Source organism: Vigna unguiculata, chromosome 2 (genome assembly GCF_004118075.2).
Source record: "Vigna unguiculata cultivar IT97K-499-35 chromosome 2, ASM411807v1, whole genome shotgun sequence".
NCBI classification, from domain to species: Eukaryota; Viridiplantae; Streptophyta; class Magnoliopsida; order Fabales; family Fabaceae; genus Vigna; species Vigna unguiculata.
The window spans coordinates 20,377,723-20,394,025 of record NC_040280.1 but is presented as its reverse complement, the minus strand read 5'-3'; the positions used below and the strand labels follow the sequence as shown (position 1 = coordinate 20,394,025).

Sequence of the window (16,303 nt, the reverse complement as noted above, 5' to 3'; positions counted from 1 at the left end):
TCCACTTGTGACCCAGATGCTTCCATCAACGACAACATCTTAAACTACTATTATGTTGTTTATATTAATTGTGTTGTCACAAAGCATCAATTATATTATTGCAATCAATTCCCCACTTAGTCCTCTTTAGTAGTTATACAAATGGACCAACCCAGTACACCTAACTTAATGGAAGATGAAATTAAGAAGCTTGTGTAGTAGGTACTTCATAGTATGCAATAATAATAAACCTTCTGGGCAGGCAAAAAAATGAAGACAAAAACATTCTCTTCCTCACATTAATGAAAGCCGTTGCTTTGATGATGGTTAAAGAAAGAATCATGACCGACACCTGAAGATTATAGTGAGAAGCAAGACCACATGGATACAGGTTGGAATATATAACTCAAAATAATAACAAAAAAAAAACTTCTCTAAACCATGTCAAACTATTCTCAGTTTATGTGACAATCTTCTGAATTATATATCTATTATTTGGATGCATTTTCTTTTGTCTTTACTTTAAATTAAGTTTCAACACATGTAACATTACATCACATTTTCATTCTGGTTTGTAAAAAGGCTGAGGGGAATGTGGTTACTTCTTTCCAATATCAGGCCATGATACAATCCTGGGCTTCATGGAATAAAAAAAACAATTATTCTTCGGCGTTACTTCCTGCAACCTATCAATTTTTTCTTACACTCCAACAACGTTTCCGGAAAAAATTTTCCAGAAAAGGAGTGGGTGAGTGTCTTCCGGAAAATAAAATCTGAAATGATGGAGTGCAGGAAGGAGTTTGATAGGGGTGCATGCAGGAAGTACCAGCCTTATTCTTTTCACGGAGAATGAAACGGCCCAACTCATTCTTACAATTAGGCCCAATGGAGCATATTTTATCTTTCATAACATAACAGTGATATATTACTGGGTAATATCCATTTCAGTGATTTAAGAGGGAACATGAGTTAAATTTATTTTTACTTTCTCTTGTTCAGAGAGAATGCTCTTACCTCAAAGCAGAATCTATTATTTGAAGAGTGAAGGTAAGTAATAAATAGTTACTTCTGTTATAATATTTATTGTTAAAATACTGTGATTTTGTGGGATATATACTTGATTTTTGTTTGTATACAAATACACTATTCGATTCTTTTTTTTTTTGGGATAAAAGGACTATGCAACCCCTTTTTTGGTTCTTCACTTCTTTGAGTAATATCAGTTCATTACACAACTTCAAACACGAAACTTGATTCAACCTTGTATGCTCGTCAGTGCTACTCGTTGTAGATCAACTATTGAAATTATATTCAAAAAATTGCAAAGACTGTTCTTGCGCATTGGTATCGATCACACGTTGTTCATTTAACACATTCATTGACACAATCTAGTGCTTAATAATGAGATAGAACATGAGCTAGTATCAATATAATTTCACATATGCATCAAAGAAATTCAAGCTTGGTAAATTTGAAAACATATTAAACAGGGCATAGTAACATTCAAATATCTCAAATTATCACGCAAGCACACAAAAATGGTAGGAAGATTCCACATGAAATATGCATAATCTCGTGGAAAAATAGAGCCTAAATTGTTTATGGGTTTGAAAGAAATTTCGAAATTAACAAGACTAAGCCAAATTGTTGATGTCTTTGACTCCTCCTTTTGAAGCCAATTCTTTAGAAAGTTGACTGATTGCATTCTGGAAATTCTATAGTTCATAAAGCATGTTCCATCATCAAAATCAATTCCACAATCCCAATTTCATACTTTACTGACTAAAGTGCACCCCATCAAAGTCTTTCTTGTCCAAGACCAAAATATTCTCATCTTCATTATGTAATCCAATCTCACAGTACTGATACATAGATCCAAAAGCCAAAAAAAAAAAAATGAAAAGTACTCAGTGAAATCACGCACACTTCTAGTTCAGGGAATTGTTAAGTCTTTCTGCTCCAAAAAATCATTAAACACATATTCTCCTCTGCTCGCATCTTCTCCATTTTCACACTTCTTCATTTCTTCTTTCGACTGTTGTTTTCTCCCCTCATTCCACTCTCTCCATTCCTCAACAATTTCTATCACTCACTTTTTCGCTTCACAACTTCATTTTCCACCATCTTCACCCACGCCCCTGTTGTATTTTCATCACCACCCTATCATTCTAGCCTATGAAGCCCAGACATGCCATATTAATATGGCGTGCCCCGTGTCTGATACGTATCGGACACCGACACACATACATATTTGTTCAACACACGTGTCTGTAAAATGTTCAATTTGAAATATTTTTTTTTTGTCTTTGACATGATTTTGACATAACTTCATCACAATGTTAATGACTACAAATTTAATGATTTTCTAAAAAATCAAAAACTTGTATCTATTATGATTATAAAAATAAGAAAAAATCTGATATGATCACTATTTTTCTCTTTTCTGGATATTAAATAGATAGACTGGATTCATTTTTGTATTAGTTGACAATGAAATGAATTAGTTAAAAGTTTAAAACTAATATATATATATATATATATATATATATATATATATGTATGTATGTATGTCGTGTTCAATGTGTTATGTTTTTTCGATTTAGCTGTATCTCCGTGTTTTTTCGATTTAGCCGTATCTCCGTGTCTGTATCTGAGTTCATATCCGGGCTTCATAGATTATAGCCCAGTTCAGTATCATACAACATCTTCTACAATTTCAATCACGAAAATCAACAGCACACCCAATAGAACACTGTACAAACCCAGTCGGAACAGAGAAACAGAGAAAGAAACACACATATACTTATCAACCGCAATCAGTGACATTAATTGAGGATTGCACGTCAGAAAACCAATAACCTGCTATATCATATATTGCGGAAAGCCAATAATATGTTATATCATATAGAGTAAGACATATAATACAGTTGAAATATACTATTATACCAACATATCATAATATATGTATAAAAAGTTAAATTGTATGAAAATATACATGAATATTGGCATAATGTTAACTAAAAGTTCAATTGGTTGGAGGCTAGCCAAAGATGAAAGATGCAGGATGGGAGGTGCAACCACAACAATTACTGTGGACGCAATATCGGATCCTTGATATTCAGAGTATAGCTTTGGCGGCTATTTAAACGACACAGACCACTATACATTTCACTTAGGATATCAGTCACTATAGTTCAGCAAAACCAACTTCACTCTCCTAAACATGGTTAGAAATTGCAGACAAATGCAACTGCAGTTACAACCGATTAATGTTTTAGCTAGCAGTTGTGATCCTTTATATTAGTAAATTAGTAAATCATAGACAAACGGGACTGCAATAGTGCTATGCAGTCATGGTAATCCAAAAAAACTTGATGTTGTAGCTGCAATCATGACAGCGGACCGGACCATTGTTTTTAATCTTGTCAACAACAACCACTTACTAAACTCCAAATCTCAATTCAAGAACCTAAATTCTTATACTTATTTTCCATTACCAAAATCTCCTTTTCTCTGAATCACAAGCACCCCTTTCTCTACATTAGTTTAACAGATTTGCACAAATGTTTATCAGTATCAACCACTATACTTAGTCTTTAGCAAAACCAACATTCAGGTTTTAAATTGCGTTCACCATCATGATTTCAGTTTCATCACACTCAAATTGAGGAAAATCGCAGACAAATGTGGGTGATCCTAAAATCCTTGATGTTTGGACTAAAATGGTTTAAACTTCCCAACAACAGCAAACTAATACAACTATTGTCCTACTCCAAACTCGAGAGTCTTAAACCTTAATTCAAGCAACCTAGCATTAAACTCGCCATCACTAACCTTCAACATATCTTCCAACGGCATCGACACGCCAAGCTGCCTAAGCATCCCAAATCTGGGCCTAATCCTCCGTTCCAAGCTAAAAGAAAAGTACTGAGGAAACCTCTTGAGCTCAGCAACATCCCCATTCATCTCCTTCAAGAAAAATTCCAGCTTGGGCATTAAATTCTTCTTCACGCTTAAAGTCAATAACCCAGGGGACCTGACGACCATGTTGGAAACCTCGATGTGGGTGAATCCCAAACTCTTCAAAAACTCAATCTTGCGCAAAAGGGTGTCCTCCAAGCTGGACACGAGAAGCAGGGTGGTCTGGCACGTGAGGGAGTGTGGCCCACAGAACCCTAATTCCCTGAGAAAGAACAGCGTGGGACGCAATTGATCATCGATGCTGGAAACGAGCAATCTGGGGCAGCGGAGGATGCAGAGGTGCACGTCGGGGAAGGGGATTGGGACCTCATGGAGGAGGAAGTCGAGGAGGGGATAGAGTTGGGAATAGGGGTCGCACGTGAGGAGCACGGGGTGCATGTCGAGGATGCGCCCCAAGGCGGCGCGTGGAACTCCGAGAGAGTAGAGACAGCGCGCCACGGATTCCAGGGCGGCCAGAGGGGAGGAGCGGAGTGTGGGGTTCAAGTGGAAAGCCTTCTCCGGGTTCACTTTGAGGGCTTTAAGGTAGCGCACCTTTTCGTGGAATAAAATGCCGCGGTCCGAGGTTGTCGGAGGATTGGGGTGGGAAGAAAATTGGGAGTGTGCCGTTGGAGAGAGTTGCACTATCGACATGTCGCGTGGAAGAGGATGATGCTGTTCGTGACATGGCGCGTACTGAAACACTGGTCGTTTATTTATTAAGAGACGATGTCGTTTCGTTACTGGGCTAGGTTGAACTAGTTCGTTAGAACGGGAGCCATTTATTTCTGCAGTCCCGTACATTCCATGTGCACCCCTCATGGGATTGGTTAAAAGAATAAACTTCCCCTCTTCCCCCTGGATGGACTCGAGAAAAAGAAAATATTTTGAATTGTGTAATTTAGAAAAATCTTTCTCATCGTACAATCTGGAAAGAAACTTACGGAATACGTAATCTAGAAGCATATTCATGAAAAAAAAAACTCAATTAAAACTTATTTTTCAAGCAAAAATTAACTTTCAAATATTTGTATGTAAAAAAAAAAACTTTTAAATTAAACAATCTAAAAGTTAATAAAAAAAACTGTCAAATTAAATAATTTAAAAGTCAGAAAAGCTTTTGAACCGTACAATACGGAATTTAGAAAAACACAAATTCTACCAACTTAAAACTTTGTTTTATGGCCTTGCAGAATTTGGAAATTAATTTTCAAGAGCAATGTGGAAATTTTCGTTTTATAGGAGTGCAGAAGAAGAATCGGAAAGTGCGAGAATTAGAAAGAGCCTTTCTTGTTCAAGGGTTAAGTTATTTGGGCTGAAGTTTTTTTTCTCGGCCCAAGTTTAGATGTTTAATCATACTTGTGTATAAAACTCTTCTTTTAACTAATTCATAACTTTGAAAAGAAATCGTGAATAACATGAACTTTGTTGATATTCATACTACTTTTTAAACAAAATATAGTTTAAAACTCTTTCAACTAATTCACACTTTCAAAAAAATTACCATTTATTTGTGACATTATTAGTACTACCTATGTCGCACCCATGTATTTGCATATTTAAAATCTTAGAAAACATTTTGGTTGATTATTAAATAGTATAATTAAAAATTTATAAAATAAAAAAAATCTTAAAATATATTTTAATTGTTCTTCTTTATCTGCTGTTCAATATATGAAATATTGGAAAATGAAGTTTTAATAGTGCAATTGTAAAGAAATTAACAATATATATAATATTACAAAATAAAAAAATTAAATAGTGTGTTCCTGCAAAGTAAAGATATACTCACAAACACAAGTTTTATCGGACCCAACGAATCTCTGGATGTACATGTCCACTTCCTTCACTTCAAGGTCTAAGTCTATAAGCCGAAATATCCTCTCCCGATGAAGGATCCTATCAGTGGTGGAGCCTGTAAAGTCATTTCGACGCTCAAGTCAATGTCATAGCAATAAATGACAAGAATAATAAAATATAGCATAGTATCTTTACCTCGTGAATAGTGCATTTTATAGTACTTTAATGGACCTAACCCTATGAGCCTAGGGTTTGCGGTGTTTGGTTGATTTTAGGTTTTCTTAACTGTGTTTAATTAGTTTAATTCTCTTCTTACCGTTCCATCTTCCAGCATAGATTTATATAATCTTCATTACTATTTATCAGCAGAGACATTCTCTGCTCCTGTGTCGAAGTCACTTCGACTTTCTCCCTAGTAATCACGACATCGTAGCATTTTCTGTCACTGGGTATCTTTGCTTGTTTCAACATTGCTCATTTGCTTTTAACTATTACGCGCACCATGAAAAGGCTCCTAGGCTGGAGTGTATTCGGACTAACCTATATGTCAGGAGGTCTAAGGTCTTCGCACTTCTTACTTACTAAGCTGGAGTAAATTCGGTCTTCCAAGTTGGAGCCTATTCGGTGGTTCAAGGTATCTTTTTCCCCACCATGTAAAGAGTGATCACAGGAAAATTAGTTGTTAACTAATTCATACATAAAACAAATAGTCAAACTAAAGAATAACTTTTAAAAAATTATGTAGACCAAATCAAACAGGAGAATTTCACTATATATTTCTTTTATAATTTTATACTATTTTTTTGTTATCTAATTAATGTTTATTTTCTCTATTCGTAACAAGAGATGAAGGGCTCCAGAACTTATCCCATTCATTTTCAGCATTTATTTTTTTTAACGACATCACAAATAATTTTAAATACTCTTAATAAGAAATTAGGAATGATAACCTTTTTAAATAAACTTAAAAATCATCCATACAAAGTCTAAACTAAAACATAGATTGAGTTTTTTTTTTTTTTTGTCAATTCTAAGTACATATTTACCTTTTACCTTTTATTTTAACACTTAAAAATTCATTGGTCTCAAATTATCATATTGATAAAAATAAACATTCAAGCAAACCGAAAAATACAGATATTATTATTATTATTATTATTATTATTATTATTATTATTATTATTATTATTAATTGATGAGTCTCTTATGATTCCTTTTGGATTGCATGGGTTGGTAGTGTCAAATGTAAAAACCAAAGTTATATACTAAATCTTTTTTAAATAGTATCTTTATAGGAAGCAAATTCCAAACAAGTGTCCAAATGGTGTGTAACCAATGAACATGTGTAGAAATCTTTGTAAGAGAAGAAAAAAAGTGTAAATAACATATCAAAATATGTAAGAAGGGAAGGTTAAATTCAATTTTAATTTTTTTTAAGATTTTTGCGAGGTATCATTTGATATTAAATGATGGTTTTAGGTTGACACAATTTATAAAATCAAATGTTCTAGAAATAGTTTGTAAATCTATTCTTCTTTTAATAATGTGATGCAATAATATGTAATAGATAATTACAAAAGATTTATTTTTTAATTTTTATACTAATTTGTATAATACACAAATTATATCAAATTATCTATCAATTAATAACTGTTTGACTTTCACTCTACGTACTTTTACAAGTTACAAATCATGTATACTTTGAAAAACAATTATCTTTGACTAAAAAACTCCAGTATCATTTGGAAGATAGACACTTTTAACTAAAAATTAAGAATTATTAGAACCTCAAGAACTTTTGACTAACCAATAGAGTATTCTTTGAAACACAACTACCTTTGGCTAAAAGTTGTGTTTTGTTTGGATAATAGCCGCTCTTGGTTAAGCTAGATTATTCTTTGGAGCTTAGACACTCTTAATTAAACAAAGTTTGTATAAATGTGAAAGTATAAAGATACAAAGTTGTGCTTAGTATAGAATGTTAACATCTTATGACGAATGCAAATGTAAGTACTCTTTTCTAGTTTTCTAAACAAACACAACAATGTTCTTTTTACAAAACTTTTAGGGTTATAAAAATAATTTGACAATGTTTTGGCACTTCTCACTTGATCACATCACTTTTCTTCTTCACAAAATAGCATTGTATAGCGTTTGAAAGAACTAGTTGTTGCATATTCTTGTATAGTTCTTAAGAACTTTTGAACTCAACTAGCTTTATCTTCTTCATTTGTCTAGTGTGAACCTAAAGGTACATTAAAAAATTCCATGCAACATTAAATACCATCCTTTTCTTCAAGTAACATTTCAATGTACTTATCAAAGTTAGGTCAAATAACTTTACTTAAAATGTAGTAAAAGTAGGGATCGTATAAGGTACAACACAGTTTAGTCAAATTAAGTTTGTGTCAAAATGGTTGTTGAAATAAAAATAGCTTTAAATTGTATCCTAAGAAATCTTGATGTAGACTTGTGCTTTGTGAGAATCATTTAGGTGGGTGGAATATGAAGATAGTCCATGCAACAAACTAATATGTTTAAAGAGTTCTTTTGTTAGGTATAACATAAATTTAAAGTTTATGTGCAATTATCGTCATTTGAGGACTTCAGTTATCAAATAAAGTGAAAATTGAAAGGTGTTGCATAATCTATCAAAAAAGTGATGACATCATCAATAAGACCTTCTTAAGGACCACAAAGTAGGTCTGGAGCTAAATTAAATTTGTCCTAACACTCTCATCCCTCCAAAAGGTTTCAATATCAAACTAGGGGTCCCAAAAGCAACATGCACAAAAGAAGGAAATGACATGAGCCAAGAGAAACTAAAGCCAAGGAAAAATGCTAAGCAAACTAAAAGAAGTAAGGAGAAGATTTTCTTTTATAGTCATGCTCCTAATAATGCTCTTGGAAAAAAACCCTTCCATCCTCCTAAGGAGTCATCGGTTCATGAGGTAACGTAATTGAATTTCTTTTGTGAGATATGATTTTACTCTAAAAAAATATTTTAACAATTAAAATTTAGAAAAATATATTAATCAACTTTAAATATTTAAATAATATTTAAGAATTTAATTTTAAATGTTGAATAATTAAAATTTTAATAATAAATAATAAATAATTATTTAAAAATACATATAAATAGTAATACACTTTTATATTAATATTGATTGATTTAATAAAACAAATACTATATTATTTATTAATTACCTCATTTAACAACGATAAAATCATTTAATTATTAACATTTCAATTTTAAGATATAACATTGAAACACAATATTATTAGTATGATATATCTTAATAAAAAAAATTAACCAAAATAACATAATTATTTAATCATTAGATTGGATCATTAGTATAATGTTTCAAAAATTAGTTTTCCTAATCGAATAATTGAATCATCAGTATAATGCTGTGAAGAAGTAGAATCTATCTTGTTTTCATTTTCACGAATAGTTTTTCTTTTATCACTTTTAAACAATGAATTTATTCTTTATTCTTCATCAATGTACCTTTTTTAAATAATATTAAAAAATAATTTATCATAATCTAATAAAAAATTGAGTAGAAGGAAATACCAGAAGGTGTTGTTCCTAGAGTGTATAGACTAAGACGCTTTTGAACAACAAGGTTACGAAGGATAAGTGGTACATATGAAAACCCTAAAAGATTGTTTGAGTGTTAATGGTTACAACTTCTCCTGACCCACACCAAGGTGATTAGACTTCTATGTGAACAACATATACGAACGGTAAATAAGCACGTAGCTCAACTAAGCACAATTAGCGATAGAGAACAATACTTGGCCTGCTAGATGGCTAGTGGGCTCGCGGGATGGCCCTTCTTTTTTCTTTTTAATTTTTTTTAATTCTTATAATAAAATTTTCAATATTTAAAAATTGGGAAACTTAAGAAGTTCACAAAATTAAGTAAAGACTTTGGGGATAAATTGATAATTTTACATTTTCATCATATTCATATTCATACTATTACATACACAATGTATTCTTTAAATTTCAACACATTAAAAAATACATAATACTTGTTTTTTCCAGTTATACGAGAATTTGGAATGCAAGAGTCTATAAAAAAGTAACTTTTATACAGAAATGGAAGTTTTTTTATGTGGGCTTGTGGGTCGGGGCCAGCCTGCGCGGGTTTATGCAGGCTGGGCCACTGTGGGCCTGCGTATTCACTACCTTGACCCGTCCCGTATTTTTTTTCACGGTCCTGTGGACCGACTTGATGGGCCAGGCCCATATTGTCATCCTTAATATTTCACTAATATTTCAGAAGTCGACTTTCGGTATATATATATATATATATATATATATATATATATATATATATATATATATATATATATATATATATATATATATATATATATATATATATATATATATATATATATATATTACATTCAGAAGTTCAAATTCTTCACCGGACGTCGACTTTCAGAAACATTTTTACCGGAAGTCAATATTTGGAATTGAATTTGGGGATGCGATCCGTGTATCTTTTCTCAAATACTTAAAGAGTAGTTTTGAGTTTTAAAAAAGTTTTGAAAATGCAGAAGAAATCTTGAAGGTGTAGGAAGAAATTCCCAAACTAGTGCACCACAATACTTGTTCCCCTAAAACCATAACCCCGCAAACGCAAAAATAAAAATCAGACCCAAAACATAAGTGAACCCAATCCATATATCCCATCAACCAAATCAAGCATTGAGACAAAGAGTTACGTAGAAGTAGCTGAATTGCTTCTAAGAAATGAAAAAATTCAATGTGAAACAAAGAATCGTTGTTGTCGAATCGATAATAGAAACAAATATTGCATAAAGTAGTTGAAAGAAAGGTTAACCTTCTCGACGATTCTCCTCTTCTATCTCTCGATCGTCGTCGTTACTCGTTATCATTGTCGCCTTGTATCACTCTATGTTGCTGTGAAGCTTCACCGAAGATGATGACAGTTGGAAAAGTAGAGATTTCGTTTGAAGTTGAGTGGAAGAGAATAAAAATTTCTCATTCGTAGAATTTTTGAAAAAAAGTGATGAAGGGTCCCAACCCAATTCATTGGGAGTTTAGGGATTGTAGACTTTGAAAAAGGCCCCCAATTATGTGGGCCACAAAAATTGGGCTTAACACCTTATTGGGCCGAAACTAAATCATGAGATGAAAACTAAAATGAGATTTCTATATAAATGTTCAACTAACTCTGAAGGTGAAACCAAATAAAAATCATGCGAATTAAAGTTTTGAAACACCAAAAACTAAGTTTAACTCTAACCACCAATAATAGACATCCGTATTAAAGCATAATCCTACTAAATTTTACTCGCAACAGTTTTTTTGGAAGATCTCAATGCATCTCATATGTTCCTCTGATCCTAAACAACTTGTTCCAGAAAATTTTCAGAATAAGTAATTTAGAAATCACTATTTAAATATACATACAAGATATACAATGATCATTTTCAAAAATTATGGTAGTGGATGTATTACTTATGGGGATCCAAGATGCAAAACCATTCTTTTTTAAATAGTTTATTACCAATTACATAAGAGACTAGTAATACCAATTATCCATCACCAAAAGGATTTTTTTTTTATTGTATATTATTTTTGGGCCCTCAAGAAGTTCTTATAAAAAAGAAAAACTAGAAAGATATTTTTTGCACTCTATTTTGAATAATTGTTAAATTATTCGGTGAGACTAAAATTCTAATTATAGACCATTATTGTTTGTAATTTAATGAAACTCATTTTGGTATGTGCATGAACTATTAAAAGAAAATCAATGAGAACCACGTTATTTCACGATCCATACAAAAATTTAATCATTGAAAGAACATATGTATGCTAAAAGTGTTACTAATAATATGATATGTTATCACAAGTACGTAGTGCCAACTGATTAATTAATTAAATAAATATTAATATTACAAAGTTCGAAACTTCTGTCTAGTAACATTCCCACCCAAACTTATTTACAAATAATTTCAATACACAAAATTAAGAGGAGAAAAAAAAGGAAAATAATATAGAACAAAACGCATATACAACTACTTTTTGATACTGTTATTTTTTCTCCCATTAAAATTGAAGTTTTACTTCAATAATTCATATAATAAAAACATGCATGAAAACTCTAAGTTTAATTTTAATGAAATAATACTGGGATGGGAATAAAGGAAAACCTTGACTTTTATGTATTATTTTTCATTTTTGTTTATAAAATATCTAGATTGAATCTCGAGACACAGATACTTATTTCAATTGGAGGTTTACACAGTTTCAGAAACATTGCGTTTCATTACACAAACAATGTTACAATGTTGTAGCCTTATGCTTCTCGGTTAGATTTTGTAAGCAAAGAAGATTGATATTTATATCTCATAAATAAATTAATAAAATTTTATTTTTTATATATTTTTTAAATATTTTTAATCTATTAATTTAATGAGAATTTGCCTTTGACAAGTGTTAAAAGGTGTTTTTTAAGTTAAGAAGAAAAGTCCTCTAATGCACTTATATGTTTTTTTATTATTATTATTTAGTTGTAATGCATATACTCGTTTTTACTTCTTCAAACTAATCAATTCAATTACAAATTTTTTACAAAGTTATTTTGTTTTTCTTTTTTTCATTAAATACAAATGATTTCACTTTTTACTCCATTTCTTTTTCTATTTTTTTGCTTTCTCAATTTTCCATCTCTTCATTCAAACAATTTCTAAATTGGCGTCTTAATTTTTTTTTTCTTCTGAAAAATTATTTTCAAAAAGTATTTTCTAGAATTGAAAAAGTACAAATAAGTGGCATAAATATAAACATAAAAAGTATTGGACTTTAGAATGTGCAAAACGTACACAGGATAATAACATTTTTTTATTGTGGAAGAAAGAAACAGCCAGGAATTTATTTGTCCCTGTCTCGTATTTGGGCTTTTCCCTTTCGAGTGAGTAATTGTAAATTCAAAAAGCCCACTTCAATCCATTCATCCAATCAACCCAATATAACCTATTAAGTGTTTAACCAATGCTTTCTATGCACAATATATCTGGATATATTAATTAATTAATTAATTTTTTACTTATGGCTTGGTTGCCCTTTTAAACTTTGGACGAGTTTAAAAGTTAATACAATATTTGCATAATTAATGACCTTGGCGATTTTGTGGCTTTAATGTGTAGTATTAAAAACCATTATTAAAGTAAAGAAATATATTGCAATAAGTCCCTACAAACATTAAATATTACCTAACTCGGTGGCTACACTAACCGTTCACGCCTTCAAGGTGTTTAAGACTCCGTACGAAAAACATTTGCATCATTTTGTTGACGTTATGATTTTTTGGCTTTAAAAGTTACTATTTTTTTTTATCAGTTTTAAAAGTTAGATACTAAAATTTTTAAAACGACGTAAACCAAAACCGAAGTATACGATAAGGTGAAACGACCACTAATATCACACACACACGCACTAATTGGTAGAATAAACAAGAAAGAAGGAACATGTAGTAGTAGTAGTAAATTACAGCAACATTCCATAGTTGTAGAAATAGGGCAATTTACACTTCAAAAGTTGAATACAAACAAAGACATACTAAGACAGATACAACAAAAGACATAGTCGAAACCAAGGTTGCTTACAACATAGGAGTAAGCAAACAATGTTTCTAAAAATCACAATGGTGAAGAAAACTAAAAGTAAAAATTTCCAATACTAACGGCGGGTGGTACGACATAGTCCACCTCCTCCAATTTAGTAGGTCACATAAACTATGAAAACTCCATCTCTGCTAGCTTTCAGCAGCAGAAAGGTTGAAAAAGCTTCCAAAAATGAAAAATAAAGAAAAAAAATACCCCAATAGTAAAAAATACCCTAAGAATGGGGAACCCCTTATGATTAAGAGCCATCTTAAAATAAGCCTTAACCATTTTATGATCCCAAGAATAACACCAATTCACCCCACCCACCCACCCACCCACCCCTCCACCAAGTAGCATACTGTATAATACCTTAGTATACCATTGAGTCATCATACTAACACTTAAATTCAGAAATTATAGAAACATATATATATATATAGAGTGGTGTATCTAAATATTTGGAAGTTCTTGAAGTTGTGAATGATGGTGGTCCTAGCGGAATTGAGCACCAGTGTATGTTTGTCCGAAGGACCACCCAGCTGGGGCAACATTGTAGGACACCACTGTGTGGCCATCACTGGTTGTGACCTTAAAGGAGAGGCTTTGGCCATTGAGATAGTTGTTGCTCTGCCAGTTTTGACCCCAATTTCTGGACATTGGCATCCACCCGGTTCTGGACCCTTTTATGGCCACACCATGCACATCCCCGGCACCTCCTACGTTTGTTACCAGGACCAGGTTGAAGTAGGAGTGACCATTTATCGTGAACCTTATGCCACCCCTTCTTCTGCAGGGCACCCTACACACACACACACACAAATTAAACTTTGCTGTTATCATCCAAATAAATGTACCCAATAGCATGATTTGCATTATTTCTATATAGACATACAAATGAGAATTCTTATAAATGAGAAAATTAACCAAATAGGTGGAGAACAGTTGTTTCACTGTAAAGTTACCAACTTTGAGAAGAAAGTGGTTTGGTCATTTACCACTTGAGTTAAAGCAGGGAAACTTCCAAGAACTTGAGTTAGAAACAGTTCAAGAAAAAAAAAAAAAAAAAAACTCCTTTTGAAAAGTTGAAGGTGACAGAGGGCAAGGTAGTTTCATTTTTTCTGAAACTCCAAAGAACAAAAATGTTACCTTCTGTAGGACACAGGCACGATTCCAGCTTTGTATTGTGCAATGCGCAGAAAAACGGGTTGAGAGAGGTCAAAATGGTGCAGGGGAGGGTTGCACCACCCTCCCGCATTGTTGGGTAAGGCATTGTTTGGAGGACAGAAATTGGTGGCAGTGACCAAAATGGAACCAGGAAGGCACCACCTGTGATCACTCACACACCTTATCTCATAGCATGAACCACAACTCAGACCATTGTTGAACATAGCAGTGCTTAAAGCAGCAGTGTTTGTTCCATAGCCTTGGCTGTAGAGGTTCCCATACCCACAAGCCCCACCTACACAAAAAGAGTTGCTTTATTAGGCCTTAATCAATTAACAAGTTTCAGATAAAAAAGATTGGATCTTTTTTATGATTGGTACATACCCATTGTTCCAGATGCATCACTCCCTCCATAGAAGGTGGCGTGTGCATTAACCCAGCCTCCACCGTAGCCATAGCCATAGGCAGAGGAGAACATTGTGAGAAGAAGCCCCACCAAGAGCAGCAGAAGAAACTGAGCCATTTTCCTGAACAAATCCAAAAGAAACAGAATTAGTGTTCTAGTAATGGTTTTCTGAAATTGCATGCAACATTTAGCAAGAAAAAGTTGAGATGATGCAATGGAAATTTGCAATTACTTTGACAGAGAAGGTTGAATTGCAGTGTGAGTGAAGGAAAAGTGAAGGAAGGTGGCACTCAATTTATAGCGCTTGGAAGGCATAAGCAATAGGGTGGTAGCTTTAACTGACGCTTTTGAAAGTGTTGGGACCAGAAACTGCAGAGGGTATAAGCGGTTTCTGAAACGCTTTAAAACAATGCAATTTGCGAAGGGGCCCACATTTTAAGCTACTAAAAGCTGTTTTGTAGCTGAAGCCGTGTGGTTTTGTAGCTTTCCTTGCTGGAAAATCTACGAAATCGATGTGGGACATGGCGGTTTTGAGTTATGCTGCCATTGCCACATGCAAGCATCTTCCATTTGCCGCAAATACCCTTTTGCACAACCCCTACGCTTTTTCAACTCTTTTTTCTGTTCTTTTTCTCATGGAAAATGTTGTTGTCACAACAAAATTGGATGGGATTTAAAAGTAAAATAAACAATAATTTAATTTCTAGTTAAAGTATAGTTATGCTTTTAAAATGTAATATGTATTTGTTCCCATAAATTAATTAATCTTTATCTCAGCAAATATAATATATTTGTTAAGAGAGTAACATAATTTTAGTAACCTTAGTGTAAAAGTTATATGTGTTTTAAAAAATATGAATATTATATTTTATTTCGAGTATTCTTATTTAGTATGTATAGGTTTAAGGTTATTACTCTCTTCACCCAATTTTAAGTGTTATATCTTTAAAAGTTTTTTTCTTTCTATTCAATTGTTATTTTTATAGTTTAAGATAGTATTGACTACTTCTTTTATCATTTATATTCTTATTTTGTATATAAATTTTAATTAGTTTATGTATGTGAATGTATTGTAAAGTAGAAATAAAAGAAATAAATAGAAAATGTTATAAATATTTTATTAATTTGAGAAACTATATTATTTTAGTTTTCCAAAATAACTTGAATTATACTTGAAAAAAATAATTAAAGGAAGTATCCCATATTAGAACCCTAAAAGAATAATGTCAGGTATATTTTAGTAAGAGTATATTTTGGAAAAAAAAAATTTATGGATGACAAAAATATTCTTGTAAGTAATTGTAGATAAAATTTATGATGGATAATTAATATTCATAAGTATTT

The 16,303-nt window shown here is 32.2% G+C and overlaps 2 protein-coding genes across 2 annotated transcripts; both read right to left on the bottom strand.

Moving 5' to 3' along the window:
• Positions 1-3,514: 3,514 nt before the first annotated feature.
• Positions 3,515-4,640, bottom strand: LOC114171257 (transcription termination factor MTEF1, chloroplastic-like). Its single transcript, XM_028056399.1, has one exon. The coding sequence runs from the start codon at positions 4,588-4,590 to the stop codon at positions 3,739-3,741; it is 852 nt and encodes a 283-aa protein (XP_027912200.1). The 5' UTR covers positions 4,591-4,640; the 3' UTR covers positions 3,515-3,738.
• Positions 4,641-13,257: 8,617 nt separating this feature from the next.
• LOC114174119 (expansin-A10-like) lies at positions 13,258-15,371 on the bottom strand. Its single transcript, XM_028058879.1, has 4 exons — positions 15,192-15,371; positions 14,938-15,080; positions 14,536-14,848; positions 13,258-14,188 (listed from the first exon to the last, which is right to left on the bottom strand). Exons 1-4 carry the CDS (start codon positions 15,272-15,274, stop codon positions 13,882-13,884), a joined length of 846 nt encoding a protein of 281 aa, XP_027914680.1. The 5' UTR covers positions 15,275-15,371; the 3' UTR covers positions 13,258-13,881.
• Between the last annotated feature and the right edge of the window lie 932 nt (positions 15,372-16,303).